Source organism: Camelus dromedarius, chromosome 23 (genome assembly GCF_036321535.1).
Source record: "Camelus dromedarius isolate mCamDro1 chromosome 23, mCamDro1.pat, whole genome shotgun sequence".
In the NCBI taxonomy this organism is placed as follows: Eukaryota; Metazoa; Chordata; class Mammalia; order Artiodactyla; family Camelidae; genus Camelus; species Camelus dromedarius.
The window spans coordinates 28,699,581-28,718,150 of record NC_087458.1 but is presented as its reverse complement, the minus strand read 5'-3'; the positions used below and the strand labels follow the sequence as shown (position 1 = coordinate 28,718,150).

General features: G+C 43.2%; 1 protein-coding gene across 1 annotated transcript in view; it reads left to right on the top strand.

Annotated features, from left to right (window-relative positions):
- Positions 1 to 18,570, top strand: part of NIBAN1 (niban apoptosis regulator 1) — a 145,895-nt gene that overhangs the window by 74,144 nt on the left and 53,181 nt on the right. The window contains exon 5 of the mRNA XM_064478085.1: positions 1,258 to 1,425. Coding sequence (XP_064334155.1) covers positions 1,258 to 1,425 — 168 coding nt within the window. The remainder of the gene's footprint in view (positions 1 to 1,257; positions 1,426 to 18,570) is intronic.

The following is an 18,570-nucleotide window of genomic DNA, read 5'->3' as shown; positions in this document are numbered from 1 at the left end:
GGATGAATGAGAATTTTCTAAGCATGATGGAAGGGAGGGAGGAAAAGGAAACAATGAACTGCAGAAATAATATACAAAGTCATGGGATGGATGGCGACACCTCGGGAGAGCAGAGATGAGGGTGGAGTGAAAACCAGCACCGGACAGGGCAAGCCGCAGCACTTAAAGAGGGAGATGGAGGAAGGGGTCAAGGAACTGATAAAGGAGACAAAGAGGAAACTTAAAAAAAAAAAAAAAAACCACGAAGGACACAAGGAGAGAGGTGCCCCTGGAAGTCAAGGAGAGAGAATGTTTCTGATATCACTCATATGTGGAACCTAAAAAAGAAAAAGAAAAAAGAGGACACTAATGAACTCATCTACAAAAATAGAAACAGGCTCGCTGACATAGTAAACAATCTTATGGTTACTGGGGGCAGTGGGGTAGGAAGACATAAATTTGGGAGTTTGAGATTTCCAGACGTTAACCATAATATATAAAAATAGATAAACACATTTCTTCTGTATTGCACAGGAAACTATATTCAATATCTTGTAGTATAAGATATCTTTCTTTTTAATGAAAAAGAATATGAAAACGAATATATGTGTGTGTACGCGTGACTGGGGCATTACGCTGCGCACCAGAAATTGACATGCTGTAACTGACTATAGGTTAAATAAATAAATAAACAAGGGATAATGGGCAGGAACAGATGTTTCAGATTAGGTTGAGAGGGAGGTCATAAAGAAGAAGCCACTGGCTGGCAGGCAGGATGACATTGGTGACCTAAGCAGTTTGGTTTGGGGACAGGTGGAGCCGGAACAAGACTAGAGTGAGAACGGGGTTTGATGGAATCAAGGCAGCAAGTGCCTGCTTGGCAGTGACCATGGAGGGAGAGGGCGCAGGGCAGAGAGCAAGCAGGCCTGGTGGGATGGGAGCCTGGGGCCTGGGCACAGCAGGGTGGGCGCCTGGCAGACAGACACATCAGCCGCCAAGGGCCGGAGGGGAAGAGGGAGTTCTGTTTGCTGGCCATTCCACGTGAGGACGTTAGACTGTGTCCGATGACCTTGGTTGTCCCCGTGGTTAGGAGGTGAGGCCACCGGCTGGACTGAGATGGGTGAGGCTGGTGCAGGGGTGTGAGAGGAGCCTGAACTCTCCTTTTTCCCCACCATGAAGACATTCAGACCAGAGCCTGAAGTAAACCTTTACAGCCTGAAATAAGCATTTGAAGTATACACGTTTTAAAACGCCTTTGTGTTTCCCATGTTTCTTTAGCGTCCAGTGAGAAGGAGAGCGCACAGCCCTTCGTGGTCCTGCCCAAGGAGTTCCCGGTGTACCTGTGGCTGCCCTTCCTCAGACACGGCTACTTCTGCTTCCAGGAGGCCGCGGACCAGAAGAAGTTCAGTGCTCTCCTGAGTGACTGCATCAGACATCTGAATCACGGTACGGCTCGGCTGCCCGCTGGCCCCCCGCGAGGCTGCCTTTTCTCAGCTGGTCTGGTCAGTCATCTGTCAGAATGATTCCTAGAAGGACCCACAGACGGTGCTGCCCCCAGGAAGGAGAGGGGAACCAAGCAAAGAGAGAGTTTTGCAACTTGCTAGTTGTTTAGTCTGGGCAGGAGAGCCTCAGAGAAACAGGACGTGGAGCAGGTGTCTGGTGGCATGCGTAGGCAGAGCACTATATTCTTGCATATAATTCCTCCTCCTTTCTCTAGAATTTTTTTTAATCTAAATGACAGCAAGAATGTACCAGTTGTCCCTGGTAGAATTCTAGTCCTTATGACCTTTCTTGTTTATTCTTGCCTTTATTTCTGAGTAATAGTTCCTCAAAACTTTAGGGTATGTAAGAATCACCTGGAAAACTGACTAAACAGATTTTTTTTTTGGCTCCACCTTCAGATGTACTGATTCACTGGGTCCGTGGTGGGCCCTGACTTTGCTTTTCTAACAAACTGCCAAAGGATGCTGTCACTGTTGGTCCGTGGACCACACTTGGCATGGCATCACTTCAGACCATGTTGCCTCTACATATGGATTTAATTAATATCGGGTCTATAATGAAAAAAGACTTTCATTCCACTGTGTGATGTTTTTGATACATTGGTATGGATGCTGGTTTTTCTGGACTCCACAAAGACTTCAGTCACAGGCAGTTGGAAGGGTAACCAGTCAAATGTTATTAAGAGTTTGCTCTGTGCCAGCCTCTGATGGTGTGAGGAACAGAGTGATGAACTACGCAACGTTCCTCTCTCTGGGGTCTACATTCAGACGGGGAGGAGGGGCACACAGGCCCAAGTTCACAAGCTGACTTGATAGTTAACCAAAGTTACTGTGTGCCACAGAGTAACTAGAGGTGACTACACAGAGGAGGAGGGGGAAGGCTTGTCCAGGGAGGCCTCTCTGGGCAGGTGACATTTGAGTTGAGTCATCTCATCTGTCTGTGCCTTTGTTTCCTAATCAGGCTAACTTCCTGTACACTTCCTTTTAAGTTCTGAGGTTTCCCCGAGTGTCAGCCCCACAGAGCAAAAGGCACTAGTGATGCATCTCGGCCTGTTCTTGACTTCAGCTTGTGTAGTGACAGGAGGCCAATGGAAAAAAGATAACGTCACTATGTGTTGCTATAGCAACCCCGAGGAACGTTTGTCATAATATTGGCTCACAGCGAGTTAGGGACTTGGTAAGAATGATATCCTCATTAATACAGTGCCTTGTGGTTCTGATGTTTTAGAGGCAAAGCCCAGCACTGCTTGCACCATCGAACTCATTTTTCAATACACTCAGGCCTCTGTGTGCAGGGCCGTGGTCTAGTATGAACATGCAGTTCGCACTAAACACGAGCACCATGAAGCTTTGCTGAGCAGAGAATGTTCCCTACCCAGCCAGATCGGACTGGCCTCGTTCCCCTTCCACGCACATAATAGGAATTTCTCTGGGGAGTTTTTGGAAGTTATGTAGCCTGCATTCAGAGTCCATTTATGGAAGACTTTAGTTGATTCAAAACCTCACTCTGCTCTCCAGTATGTTATCACAGGCACTGAGATCATGGGGTCTGGTCACGCGGCCCCGGTTCTGGGTCGCATTCCTCTGTCCGGCACCCTCACTGAGGCTGCATGCAGACTTAACACGACTTGGTATAACTTCCAGTGGCTCCGGTCAGAGCCAGAGACCATCAGAACATTGTCAGGAACAGTCCTCAAGTGTCGTGGGCCGATGGGCTCCCGGGTCATTCCTTTCTGGGTCTCCCTGTGTTTTTGGCACCACAGGGCACCACGCATCTTTACTGGATGAGGTTTTTTTGTTTTCAGTGTCCACCTGCTTGCTATTCATTGTAGGATCTTGGGTAAATCAGTAAGCGGTTTCACAGACTTCCAGTTAACCATTATTTTTTCCATAATTACCAGGAGAGTTTAGAAATGGGTGTAAAATGAGTGCTTGATAAGGGCCAGAAACCCCGAGGCGGCTGCAGGGAGACTGCTGACTCTGCCCCCAGGCGACCAGAGTGTGCGCCACAGCCCTGGGTCGCTGCCCCGTTGGCTCCCAGGCCAGCGGGCTCCTCTGCTGAGAACTCGGCCTAGGGTCTGATGCTTGCCCACTGTTGATCCATCCACTCACAGGTCCTCAGGGATCTTCTGCCCAGTTTTATTCAGATACAGTTGACATATAACATTGTATTAGTTCAAGGTATACAGTGTCCTGATTTAATATATGATTATTGCAAAATGTTCAGCACAATAAGTTTAGTTCACATCTGTCACGTCATAGAGCTAACAAATTCTTTTTCTTGTGATGAAGTCTTTTAAGATCCACCCTCTTAGCAGCTTTTCCTGTGCAATACAATATTAACTGCAGTCACCATGTTGCACATTACATCCCGTGACTTAATTTACTTTGTAACCGAAAGTTTGTACCTTTTGACCCCTTTTGCCCAAGCTCCCCCACCTCCTCTGGCAACGACCAGTCTGTTCTCTGTTTCCATGAGTTTGGCTTTTTAAGATTCCACGTGTAAGTGAGATTATGCAGTATCTGTCTTTCTCTGTCTGATTTATTTCACTTAGCATAATGCCCTCAAGGGAGCTTTGAGGAAAGATCATCTCTTTGCCTCCGTGGGGAGTTCTGCCAAGGATTTCTGTCACCTGGGGATCCCAGGATACCTCCCTTAGTGCTCAGATCCCCCCACAGCCCAGCCCACTTGCCCCAAGAGTTCTGGGTTCAAATTGGTCTAGGTATCCATGTCCATTCATTGTGATTCTGGAACCACCTTCTCCAGTTCATCCTTACGGAGTGGGTTTGTTTCCTGTTTAACCCTGACAAAGGGCCTGATCACACCTTGCTCTTGGGCAACGAGGCTGTGTCCTAAGGTAAGCAGGGGAAGTGGAGGGCTCTCTGCTCTTCTTCCTTCAAGGGAGGGAGCTGCCTCTTGGTGCCGCAAAGATGTACACTCCTAAGGCGCATAGAGGGGTGTGTGTGAGTGTGTATGTGTGTGTGTTGTTTTTGACAGCTCTTCATTGAGCAGACATACGAAAACTACACAAGATTGATCTTCAGTAGAACATCCCCTTCCAACACACCGGACTAAACATCCAGCCCACTGTGCGTGGGGAGTGGAGGGGGAGGGGGCAGGGGGGGGCAAGGAGGGGAAATTTCCTCTTTCCCCTCTCAGCTCTTTTGGCTGGCAATTAAAACAACAACACAAGGCAGATTAACAGGAGAAAATCACACTGATTACACGTGGATGGGGAATTCACATAAATATGAAGAATTTCAAAGGCAGCAAGGCAAAGTGAGGTTTATATATATTCTGGGCTAAGGAGAAGACTGTGGGGGGTCTAAGACTTAAAGGGAAGTGGGGTTATTCACAAGAAGATAAAAAGAGTTAATGTGTGTGTGAACAAATGTTTGGTGGGCCATCCGAAGACAATGGGACACAAAGAAGACTTGGCTAGTTCCGCCCTGCCCAGCACACCTAACATTTGACTACAGTTACCCGCGGTGATGGCGTCTTCCTGGGACAGGCCCCCCATCTTCCATTTTTTTCGGCAGTAAAGGGGAAGTTCCGAGGCTTTTACTGAGTCTTTTGGGCTTTGATTGTTTTCAGCTAAAAATAACCTGCATGCCAGAGTGGCACACCCTGGGGTGGCCTGCCCTCAGCCCCATCGTGTGACATGTTCCCAGAGCAGCTGCTGTCCTCTGTCCTTTTGGAGTCTTACTGCAGCCCCTTTGTCCCTGATGGGGGAAGTCCAGGGTTCTAAATGTCCACTGCTACAAAAATGGGACTTCTATAAAGCCAAGAAAAAAAATAAGTCAGCAAGATATTCTAAGACAGTCCTACTGTCCAAAATTTCAGTCCTATTCAGAATTGTAGTTTGCAAAAGATGGTCCTTGTAGTAACAGGGATGTAGTTAAAGCCGCTGCTATCTGTGGGCCTGCAGTGTGGAGTCGTGATCGCTGTCAGTGTGAGCCTGACCTTCCAGCTCAGGATGGTCATTCCTTGGCATTAGAATTTGCAGGAAGGAGGAAAAGTGTTCCTGTCAGGAGGCGGAGCGTTTGTCAGAGCCAGGAAGAGAGTCCGCGCACAGACCATTAGAGGGGCTGAAAGAATTTCCCGCGGCTGGTGCTTAGGGAGGAGAGAGGAGCGAGTGAGGATGGGGAGATGGGCAAGATCCAGACTCTAAGGAGCTTTGTGACGGATATTAAGGGATTTGCACTTTATTCTTGCCTCAGTAGGAAGCCATTAAAGGACTTTGAGCAGACAAGCAGCTCAGTCACATCCTCGCCTTAGGAAGGGTGCACTGTGGGCAGTGGATGGGAGGGTGACACGCTGGGACGCCAGGAGACCACTCAGGAAGCTTTGACAGGCAACAGGTGGCGGTGGCTTGCATCAAAGAGGTGACAGTGGAGATCGCAAGAAATGGCTGGATGAGAGAGATATCCAGGAGGTAGAATCAGCAGAACTCAAGGACAGACACTGCGGGGAGTGAGGCAGTGGGGGAACCCAAGGAAGAGCCCCAGGTTTCTGCCATTCTCTGAGGTGGGGGCCCGATGTGAGGAGCAGCAGACTCCAGGGGAAGGCGGTGATGTGTTCAGGGCTGCAGAAGTTGGGCTGGAAGGAGTCTGTGGACGTCCAGGTGAGGGAGTCTCATGGGCAGGTGCCTAGACGAGGCTGGAGAGCAGGAGCCGGGCTGGAGCGCAGACACAGGTGGGAGTCAGCCGCCTGCGGGTGGTAATCGAAGCTGCGACTAACTTCGTAGGAACTGGCTGCTGGCCTGGCACCTGGTACAGGCTCTGTAAATACATCCACCCTCCATCCTTGGGTATAGTTGCAAATATGCCCATGTGGGCAAACGCATGGGACGTGTGTTGATGTAGATTCAAGATGTTTGTACCCAAATCTGTAAACATTAACATAAAACAGATCGGTACTTCTGTGCTGGGTACTAACTTCACTCACTGTGTGGATCTATGATTTTGCTGAACATTTAAGCAATATGTTCATTATGAATACAAAGATCTTGTAAAATTCAGTCACTCAGTTTTAGGCTCTCTGACTCACCCTCTTCATAGAGATAATCACTTAAGTGCCAGTGTCTCTTCTGTATTTTACTTAAAGTTCTTTGCTACCAACAGGCTTTGGGACCCATATAAACAACATTCACAGAGACTTTCAGTTGATCTGACTTTTCCCAATTACTGCCACCTCCTTCTCTGCGTAACTGTCAGATAAATTATCTTTAAACAATTTTTGATTAAAATCCTTCAGTGGCACCACCGCTGTCGAAAAGATGAAACACTTCAATCCAAAGAGACGGGTAGTGTGCGCCTGACTTCCTACAGTTCTCAAGCCCCAGCCTCCTTTCCCCCAACCTGGCTGCCCTGTGCCTCCCACCAGCTTTTAATGGAAGTTTTACTTGGACATCTTGGCCTTTTCATACACCTGAAATACCCACTTCTCACCTGTTCACGTTCTCTCTTGCTTCTTTAAGAATAAGCTTCAGGCTGACTCTTCCCATGGAGGCCACAGGGCAGCTTAACTAATGCCTATGATCTGTCCCATTGGTTGGATCCCCACCACATTCTGCCTCGCTTTATTCGTTTCCATGTCTAGCTGTCTTATTTTTCTAACTCTACTGCAGGTTCCCCAAGGGAAATCTTGTATCACCCCTTGTATCCCTTTGTAGTGTTCAGACAGACATCTTGTGTTTAATATAACGGTTCAGAGACACTAAGGAATTAATAACTTGATACTAAAGTAAATCTGATTTCAGAATTTAAGTGTGATTTTCAAGATGACAATTATAATTGTCGTTTGGCCTAATTCGTAAACACGTCGGCATGAGTGAGTTAAAGAGCTGTCAGTACAAGGGATAAAAGGGTTGAGGGGGGAAAAGACGTCAGGTGTTAGAAGGCAGCCATCACCAGAAGACGGAGATTCTGGAAGGGAGGTGGAATGCTGGCAAAGTTTTATTCAGCAGTACTCTGCTAAGCTTGCAGGACAGCCAGGACTGCCACTAAGCAAATGCCAGTGTCCCCGTCATCATGAACACTAAGAAGGAGGGCACAGTAGACTATCTGGGAAGCGTGAGGGCACATGGATTGAAAAAAATAGTGTAAAAGGAAGGCCCCCTTTCCTGATGAATAGAGCACAGCTGTGTGAAGACACTTTGCAGACTTCCGCTTTAACTTGGACGAGTTCAATCACCTGTGACAATTACGTCACCCAGGGGTGCTAGTGATGCAGCTAGGCTGAACATGGAGCCGTAACGGTGATTAAACTTTGGAACTGGTTGCTGTCAGGGGTGTGTGCCTTCAGCTCTTATCCCAGAAATCCCATGCCGAATCAAACCGCTTCGTTAGATTGGATTTTGACACTTGCACGTTTGAAGTGTTCAATGAGTCCTGCTGAATTAAAATGAATTTTAAAACAGAAAAGGGTCATATGATTCAAATTAGCTAGAGCAAATCCTTTCTGGTGTGTTTCTCTGAACACCGATTACCACTTATGAAACAAGGTTATTACTCGAGGGACTGTCTGATGTGGGCATCAGTTAACTTTAACTGAAAATATACAATGAATTTTATCTTGTAATGTATGAAAACATATCTGAATTTTTGCTTGTATTCACAGACACACGTATCTATGAATTAGAAAATGCTAACCGCGCTTGGGCTCTGCTGGGGACACTTTACTGCAAATGAATAATGTTTGACTGGACGTAGAAAAATAAAAGTACATTTTTTGTAAACATCTCTTTGAATGCTCTTGTTTATAAAAAGTATTTCTTAGTATACTTCTGTTTCAATGCGTTAAAACTTCTATACATTGTAAACAAAAATGTTCGCTAATTATTGTTTAGTAAATAATTAGATATCAATTTCCAGTTTTCCTAGGACTGTCCCAAAGAAAAATTTTTGAAGTGATTCTCTCTGCTTAGAGACTGGTTTTTGTTTGAATTTCGTGTGTGCTCTTTACCTCACACAGTTAACACTCTACACATTATAAATATGTGATGCATATGGATATGTCATTTTTTCTTAAGAAGCTATTGTTTTCCCCTCTCTGACCCTTGTTTACTATTCATAAAGTTCTAAATCTGGAAGGGATCTTAGCGGTCACCTGTTCCATCCCCTCACAGTTTATTTATGATAAGGTTCAAATAGTAACTGACTTGCCCTGGGTGACAGCCAGGGAGTGACAGAGGACCAGTTGTCCTGACGCCCAGTCCTTGACATTTGTTTCAGTTTTACAGACCATGTTGTCTTTTCAGTATTACTTTTTAAAAGACTTCTTTATCTTTCGGTCATTTAAAGCACGTTACTATTGAAGCAAATGACACTTGTGATGCGTTTACGTGCTCCAAGGTGAAGCAGCCCTGTAGACGTTCACCGGAGGCCATCTGAGACCCGGGATGTGTCTGGCTTCTTGATAAGCAGCACCATCTGAGCTTAACTGGGTCTTTTGTTCACCAGCTGAACATGCCTATATTTTTTAGTTCAGATATGCTCTAGAGATACAGTATTTGATAATGTGGCTGGTTAAATTTTGTGTGATGTAAAATGCAAACCATATATGCTTTTATTCCACTTAAATAAAACCTCTGATTTGTAAAGGAAGATTATACTGCTTGTGAGAACATGGGTTGGAATACTTAAAATATAATAATTCTAAAAGAAGCCAGACAGAGAAAGACAAATACTGCATTTTATCAGGTATATGTGACATAGGGAAAAAAAGTCAAATGGATAGAAACAGAGTAGAAAAGTGGTTGCAGGGGACTGAGGGCTGAGGGACAGTTTGGGAATAGGGTACAAAGTTTCACTTATAAGGTGAATAAGGCCTGAGGAGCTAACATGATACATGGTGAGTGTGGTGGTAACAATGCGTTGTATAACTGAAATTTGCTGAAAGAGTAGAACACAAATGTTCTGTCCCCCCCAGAAAGGATAAATACGTGAGGTGATGGAAGTATTAACCAGCAAGATGCATGGAATTCTTTCACAATGTATACATATGTCAAATCACCACGGTGTACATTTTAAATATCATATTTTAATATGTCAGTTATACCCGAGTAAAGCTGAAATAAAAAGCTGAAAATAATAGGTCTAAACATGTTTTATTCATATTTTTTATACTTAGAGATTTACTTAAATTACTTGAAGCTCTCAAAGCAATCTAAAAGTTGGACCTGAAGGAACAGGTCTCCATCAGAGACCAGAATAAACAGAAATGCTTCCTGTCAGCCATTTAACATTCGTCACCACTGGTACATATACAGTCTTAGGTTTAACTTTTGTCCAAAACTGTGTTGCCATGGAACCACTCTTGAATATTTCTTTTGGCCTGTCAAACACACACTATAGTTTCAGTGAAACCACGGATTCCTGCCCACCTTCCCTGTCCACTTCCAATGCACCAAGTAGTTATTTTGGTATGAAGGTCTAAACGTTGTGTTATTATGGTAGTTAAGGGTGACAGATTGGAACAATCATTAAAAAAAAAAAAAGATTAAACAACCAGAGAGTTGAAGTGAATTCAAGCAAAAACATTTTTGTCTGTGCTATTTGGATCGGGTAAATTCCAAAATCACCAGATAGTTGCTTATGTTCTTATGACAGAAAGCTTGACTAAGTTTTTTCACTTGTAGATGGAATATGGTTAAGATAGAAACATACTTATGAAAATGACAGAGCAAAGATGTGGCTAGATAATCAACATTAGGAAAGAACTCTATTTGGCATATATTCCTGAATTTCTTTTAAAAATTAACATTCGGGAAAGCGTGTAGAAAATTCTTACCTATTGTTGCAAAATGGTGAGCCACAGTCCTCCTTCCTACACTGCAAACAAGTTTAGAACATCTGAAGATAGAAGAGAAACATACCAGGAACTATTGTTCATTCTATTAGTTGTTTTGAGGGCTTTAAATTAAACATTGAGTAGCTATAAAAGAATGCTTATATTTCTCTGATAATTAGCAATATTGAGCATTTTTTCATGTGCCTGTTGGCCATTTGTATGTCTTCGTTAGAGAATTGTTTAGGTCTTCTGCCCGTTTTTGGATTGGGTTGTTTGTTTTTTTATTGTTAACTTGTCTGAGCTTTTTTTATATACTGGAAATTAAGCCCCTGTCAGTCTCATCTTTTGCAAATATTTTCTCCCATTTCATAGCTTGTCTTTTTGTTTTGCTTATGGTTTCCTTTGCTGTGCAAAAGCTTATAAGTTTAATTAGGTCCCATTTGTTCATTTCGGCTTTTATTTTTATTGCCTGGGTAGACTGCCCTAGGAGAACATTCTAAGATTCATGTCAGAGAATGTTTTATTTAAGAGGTCTATATTGTCTTGTCTTATATTTAAGTCTTTAATCCATTTTGGGTTGATTTTTGTATATGGTGTAAGGGAGTGTTCTAGCTTCATTGTTTTACATGCTGCTGTCCAGTTTTCCCAACACCATTTGCTGAAGAGGCTGTCTTTACTCCATTGTAGGTTCTTGCCTCCTTTATCTAAGACTATTTGACCAAAAGTTTGTGGGTTCATTTCTGGGCTCTCTATTCCGTTCCATTGATCCATATGTCTGATTTTGTGCCAATACTATGCTGTTTTGATGACTGTAGCTCTGTAGTATTGTCTTAAGTCTGGGAGGGTTATTCCTTCAGCTTCGTTCTTTTTCTTCAATATTGCTTTGGCAATTCTGGATTTTTTGTGATTCCATATAAATTTTAGGATTATTTTTTCTAGTTCTGTGAAAAAAGTCCTGGGTAATTTGATAGAGATCACATTAAATCTGTAGATTGCTTTGGGCAGGATGTCCATTTTAACAATATTAATTCTTCCAATCCAAGAACATGGGATATCTTTCCATTTCTTTAAGTCATTTTTAATTTCCTTAGTCAGCGTTGTATAGTTCTTTGCATATAAGTCTTTCACTTCCTTAGTCAAATTTATTTCTAAGTATTTTATTTTTTTGGATGCAATTTTAAAAGGGATTGCTTCCTTACTTTCCTTTTCTGATATTTCATTGTTAGTGTAAAGAATTGCAACCAATTTCTGTCTGTTAATCTTGTATCCTGCTACCTTGCTGAATTCTTTTATCAGCTCTAGTAGTTTTTGTGTCGAGCCTTTAGGGTTTTCTTTGTATAGAATCATGTCATCTGCATGTAAGGACAGTTTAAGCTTTTCTCTTCCAATTTGGATCCCTTTTATTTCTTTTTCTTGTCTAATTGCTGTGGCTAGCACTTCAAACTTGATACACTTTATATTCTGTGTTTGCTAATTCCAGTATCTGAGGCCTTTATGGGTTGTATTCTCCTATTTCTGCTAGTTCTAGCTTATGGCACCTTACTAACTTGTGTACTTTGTGATTTTTGATGATAAGCTTACACTACACTGAGGCCAATTGAAGGTGATCCGTCTAAAGAGGATTTGTCTTTCTTCTCATCAGATGCTTGAGGGCACCACTCGGTATCTGGACCACTCAGCTACTGTGAATTTAGTCCATAAAGGTTGTAGGAAGATGCTTATGAATATGACTTCTCAAGAGAAATACATATCTTCCTGAGAAAAATTCAATCCATAACAGATTCCTTACTGTATTTCCAGCTCATTAAGGCACTTAGAAATATTATTTACAGTGTAATTTATCCAGCATATTTTATTTTCAGTGAGAGGACTGGTCTGAGTATAGAGCTGACCACATTGCTGGGTGCCAATACATAAAATCTGAATGGTGTTTAAAAGTTAATTGTCACTAATAGCCGTTTTAGAAAGGCTGCTTCCACCTTTTAAGCACCCATTCATTTTGGCAGCCGTGTTGTATTGTTTGCTCTCAGGGTTCTGCGGCTGCCACCTTGCCCTTGGGAAAAAGACTTGACAGCTAAAGCTGACATTTAGGACATTTTCAAGTTCGAGGGCCACTGCAGGAATCAGTGTTTTGGTCAACTCTGTGTTGAATGCTGTCTGCAGCTACAGCACATATCAGCCATAGCAACAAAAATAAAGACACCTCCATCATGAAGGTTAAATTACACCCTGTAGGCTACGGCTAGGATGACAGGGGAGTGTGGAGTACATTTCAGGAAGCTTTCCCTTAAAAACAGTTCAAACTTTTCCTAACATGAAGGGGCAAGGCTCAGCCCTCTGACAACTTTGCTTAACTGGAAGCTGTCATTCATGTAGGGTTATCCATAGCAAGGATTTTGAGCCATGTTTTTCAAAATGTGGCCTGGAAGCCACTCGTCTCTGGATGACTGGGTGTGGAGAGGTCAGGAGACTGTTAAAATTTCAGATTCCCAGGCTTTACCCCACACCTGCTAAAGGAGAATCTCGGAGGAGGGGAGCACAGAAGTCTGTATTCATAAGCCAACGTCCCCTCAAAGTTACTGAATAGGCGCTGCCTGGGGTCTTCCTCTCAAATGTAAGGTATTTTGCTTTAAACGACTTAATTTTTATTTTTCTTAAGTTACATTCCCTGTAGAGAGTTAGGATTGTTATAGTACAAAAATTGGTGTTTGAAGCGGTATTCTTAAAATAAAATAGTTAAAAAGCAGAGAATGGCCACAATGTGCTTAGCAATTATGTGATAAGTTCAACCATTTATAATATTTTAGTAAGGGTGCTACAACTTCATAGAATTTCCTTTTTGAAATTAATGTTGAACCTAATAGCAAGTGCAGCTGAGATGTATTTTATTTATTTGCTGAGTCTTGCATTTCCAGTGGAAGCCTTTCTCAGGTGTGTGGTATTAAGTAATTTTATGTAGAGCTCACTCTGGCAAGCTGTACTTTGAGTATGTGTGTATGGACGATCTCCAAAAGATGAAATCTTCCCCCTTCTGCCTGTGTCCTCTCTTTCTGACTTTTGTATGGGAGGAAAAAGTTTTCCTCCACCCTCTTAGGGTCTTAGGGTCCCTGGCTGGGTCTTAATATTAGACTGACAAAGATGACCCAGGAGAAAAGCATACAAAATTATTTAATACAAGTTTTACATGACATGGGAGCCTTCATAATGAAATAAGACCTGAAGAAATGGTTAAACCTGAGTGTTTTATGCTAGGTTTGATGAGGAATGGAAGGTCATGGAAAGGTTTGCTCGCCAGAGTACGAGCTAAGTGTAGTGAACTGGGGGGACCTCAGCTCGGCCTGTTCACTCAGATTCTTCCTGGTGTCCCTGTGCCTTGGGGTAAGGATGCTCCTTTCTCGGGGTACAGAGGGGGCACCTCTCGTGAGGATCTGATGACCTGCTGTGGGGGAGGGGTCAGAGAGACTTCCTGCTTCTGCTGCTTTCTTAACACTCCTTCAGCTTAAAACAATCACTACGTCAAGGTGCCGTGTTTTGGGGTAGTGTGTTCTGAAGCCGTTAAAGTCCCAGAGGTGACCAGTACCTCTCAAAGGTATTTGGTCTGTTCGCCTTGCCAGTCGGCTATCCTGGAGGCTATGCTTAATGAGGATAGGAGCCCTGGGTTTTAAAGACTTGGGTTAGCCTAGCTGCCGCCTTCACGTGCTAACCGTCACGAGGGCTCCCTGGTGCTCAGGGACAAATGAACTCATGAATCGTTGAGTTTGTGCCTGTAAGTCAGACAGCACGGGCACGAGCTCAGGGCCTCCCTGACCCTGGGGCATCAGGGCCCCCTGCAGGGCCTGGGAAGACAGACTGCTGGGCCCCATCTCCAGGGTTTATGAATCAGCAGGTCTGATCTGGGTCCTAAGAATCTGGACTGGTAACACGCTCTCGGGTGATACCGGTGTTGATACTCCTGGGCTGGTGACCGTGTTTGGAAAGCCACTGGACTAACTCATACGATCTTCTCAGGAGTCCTGTGAAGTAGCACTATTATCGTCATCATTCCCATTCTACAGACCAGGGTTCTGAGACAGCTGGTGAGTAGCACAAGATTTTAAACCCCGGCAGTCTGACTCCAGAATCCATGCTCCATCGAACCCACTGTACCATCGTGACTCTTCAGTGAGCGGGTACTTACGAGGCACCAATCATGTGCCCGTGACTGGCTGCTGCTTAAAACATCTAATCCAGTTCCTTCTCAGGCCCAGATGATTTGAAGTTAGTCGCTTCTTACTGGACTTGATACCAGCGTGGGTAGTTTTGTAGTATCTGAGAGGGAAGTGAGCTGCTGTGCATTTGTTAAAAGTCAGGTGGCCACTGAAATACAGAAGTTCAGTCTTTTTTCTGCTTTTAAACGTGAAGTTGTGCCTTAACCCAGATGGGTGTCCCCTGGTGAACTGTGTACTTCAATTTAAAAAATGCTCTTCCAAAGTCAAAATTTTCTTGGCTTATGCAAACATACAGCTGAAAATAATTGTGTGGAGTATATTGTAGGGATGAAAATGAAAATTCATGGTACTTATTATGTATTACCATCTTCATATATTTTAAGGACTTAGTCTTTATATATATTTTTCCTTTCAGCATTGCCTTCTGCTGGCTGGATTCCTATATTGGCTATTGCTGGAGCGAAGTCCTGACTTGACCTGATTTTGTAGTGTTTTCTTTTGGAGACCACAAATTATGTATCAAGTGACCACCATCTGCCTGTTAGCAGGACATTCCTATTTTAAGGGGCTTAGAATGGGAGTGAAAGAGAAGGAAGCTGGGGAGGAGCACTGACATCGTAACACTGGTGTTTGACCACACCACTCCCTCCCAGGTTCCCTTTCCTGTGCGAGATCAGGCCATGGCCATATGCAAGTACCAGCTAAGGAAAGAACAGAGACTTCTTCTCATTTGTACTTCCCTCTCACTTCCTTAGCTTTCCATAGAAGGTAGAGGGCCGTCCAAATGCCTGGATTAATGATAACCATTTTCTTTTGTTTTTGTGCATGCAGATTGAGGATAAATGCCACTGGAAGTGATGAGGTAGGCAAAAGTTGGAAAAAAAGAATCATTTTATAAGAGTCTACTGTATCCAGAACATTGTCCCAGATTCTGGGTGGAGGAAGACAAACGGAAAACATACAGCCACTGCTTGAAAACAAGGCTCTGCTGTAAGGCGAGCCCATTCAATTGACAATGGAGAGTTTTGGAATTATTTCCCCCTGACTTTCCAGGACAGGTGGAATGACAGAACTGGAAAGTAAGCCAGGAACATCATTTTACCTCACTCTGTCTCATTTCAAGTCCACTCATGCCCAACTTGAAGTGGTTCAGTCTCCGAGAACACGGTGAATTAGCCCCAGCGTGTGTCTGTTAAGACACCTTAACCAATGTCCTTTCCTTCTTCAGTCCCTTGTGAGGAGGGTGATAGTTGGAGGTCTCCCCTCTTCAGTTCTTCTCCACTCTTTAAGACATCACGTTAGAGATTTTCAAACTTTGAGAATGAAAAGCCTTTCCACAATGTTGTAGACTCCTTTTGGCAATTGTAATGAGTCATTCTTGCCGAGAACATAGGTTGTTTGCATCCGTCTAGCACTTCTGGTCAGAAGCTTAGCACACACAGAGTGAGCTGTACTTCCTGGCACTACGTGCCCTCGTCAGAAACCACAGCATGCTGCAACGGGGCCACTCATCAGGGGCATTTAGTATTACATCTGGGCCACTTCTGATACGTGTCGTGTGTGTGCGCGGTGACAGGGGCTACACCCCAGCTTTCCGGTTGGCCTCACTGATGTTGCTGCCTGAGTACAGGTGCTGCACTGAGTATCTTTTGTGCAGATGCAGCTCATCAAAAATTAGCGTTTGACTTCAAAATAAATCAATTTATCTGCATGTGGGCCGAGCAGAGAAACATTTAAACAGAAAAGGAATATTGAACTCTGGGTGGCTGAAACAAGTGTAAAATTTCCATTATTTCTTCTGAAGATATCTTGCAAACAAAACCTTCTTAGGATTGCCAGAAAGTTCTAAGTATCATTAATATCATTAACTTTGTGATGGGCTGACAGACGTTTATGGTTCAGTTTGGTCATGATGAAGCAGAGGGAAGTTCCCAGTGTAGATGAGGGAGTTGCCACTGGACAGAGAAGGTGGTTTCAAAAATTTCCATTTCTGGTTTCTCTTCTAATTTCTAGTTCCATATTTGGTGGTTTTAAATAAATATGGTACTACTCTATTCAAACAATTTTCCTTTTACCAGGTTAGGAATCTAAGTCACTTATGGTCTAATTAAATGTGAATTTCATACCTGAAGAGAAGGGAGAAGATTGGAAATGAAAATACTATAAAAGGAAGCTAACGCCTGGAAATAAATGGACTGGTACACATTATAATCTTGAAATTATATTTATAATCTTCTTAATTTTCCTCCAAAGAACGTATCCTAGAATTACAACACTGTCTTCACTGCCTTTTGCTTCCTTCTGCCTTAGAAGTAAATCCTGAGCTAGCAGTTCACCTGGGGGTCCTTAGTTTGATTTTCTGAAGGCCTCAGCTTACACGTTACTTCCTCTGGAAAGCGTTCCTTAATTGATCAGGGCTAGATGAGAGCTCCTCTGATTTCCTTCTTCCCGTATGTCCATCCATCTTCCCTTCCTTCTTCCCTCCCTGTTTTTACTTCTGTCACAGTACTGTTAACGAGTCCAAACTTGTTCTGCTCGCTGCACAACAGGCCAATAAATCTGGAGACAAGGTGTTGGGGCAAGGAATAATGACTTTATTCAGAAGGCAGGCAGACCGAGAAGATGACAGACTGATGTCTTGGAGAACCATCTTCCCCAGGTCAGAATTCAGGCTCCTTTTATACTAAAAAGGGGAGGGGCGTGGTTGGTTGTTGCAAACTTCTTGGTGTAGGAATTCCTTGTTCTTGTAGCTGTCCACGTGGGTCAGGTCATGGTGCCCCTGTCAAACCTCTAACAAAGCAAACGTGATTTTCTATTCTGCAACTTGTTATCTTTATAGGAGTGCAAGTGTTAATATCCTTAAAGGTCAGAGCACCAACAATAGGCTCTCCCATCTGTTTCAGGCTAAAGGCAACATTCTTTTACAAAAGGAGCAGAGCCAGCAAGACTGAGCCTAGAAAACAGGGCACAGGGTTAAAACCAAAGAACAGATCTAATATGGAGTCGGATCTGTTCTTTTCTGTTACAGTACTAACCACATTTCGTCTTTGACTATTTACTTGTCTGAGTCCTAGAGGCTGCGCCAGTGCCCATCTACTGTTGTATCTCAGTCCCAGCACTGAGGTCTAATAAGTCTGCAGGCATTTTCTTTTTTGTGACCGAATGAATGAGCATAGGGAGGAAGTCATTATTTGAAGGTGTGTCTGAAAATGGTAAGAACAGTTAATAAAGCTATCCAGGATGTGGGGAGGAGGGGCCGTTTTATTTGTGTTAACAGCAAAGGTAATTTCCTTGGGTGATTCAGCTTTCTTCCTTGACTATACAGGCTGTTACTTGCTTATTTTCCATTTCTCCAAAAGTGCATTACTTTGTGATGTTCCTCATCGCTTGCTATCATTTGTATTTAGTATAGAAGAGTACTTTTGGCTTATTATTTGCATAATTTGTGAAAAATCAATCTTACTCATCAGATTATCGAATATAGTTCCCTGTGCTATACAGTATAAAATTGTTGCTTATCTATTTTATATATAGTAGTTAGTATCTGTTATAGTTGGATAGTAGTTATCAAATCTCAAACTCCCAGTTTATCCCTTCCCACTCCCTTTCCCCCTTGGTTACCATAAGTTTGTGTTCTATGTCTGTGAGTCTGTTTCTGTTTTTAAATAAGTTTATTTGTGTCTTTTAAAATTCCACATATAAGTGCTATCGTATGATATTTTTCTTTCTCTTTCTGGCTTACTTCACTTAGAATGACGATCTCCAGGTCCATCCATGTTGCAGCAAATGGCATTATTTTATCCTTTTTTATGGCTGAGTAGTATTCCATTGTGTGTGTGTGTATTTATATATACTTCTTTATGCAGTCTTCATGTAATTCTTTACAGTCACCTTGGTAACTATAACTTTACCGTCACCTTTGAATAAGTAACTTAACAAAAGAAGAACACAAACAGCATTTCTTTACCTCCACAGACTTTTTCTCTCACATTGAAGTTGCTTCTCAACCTCTGCCCCTTCCATGAAGCTTTACCGGAACAATGCCAGGGAAAATATCGTCTCCCTTCAGCCCTACCCTGCTCACATG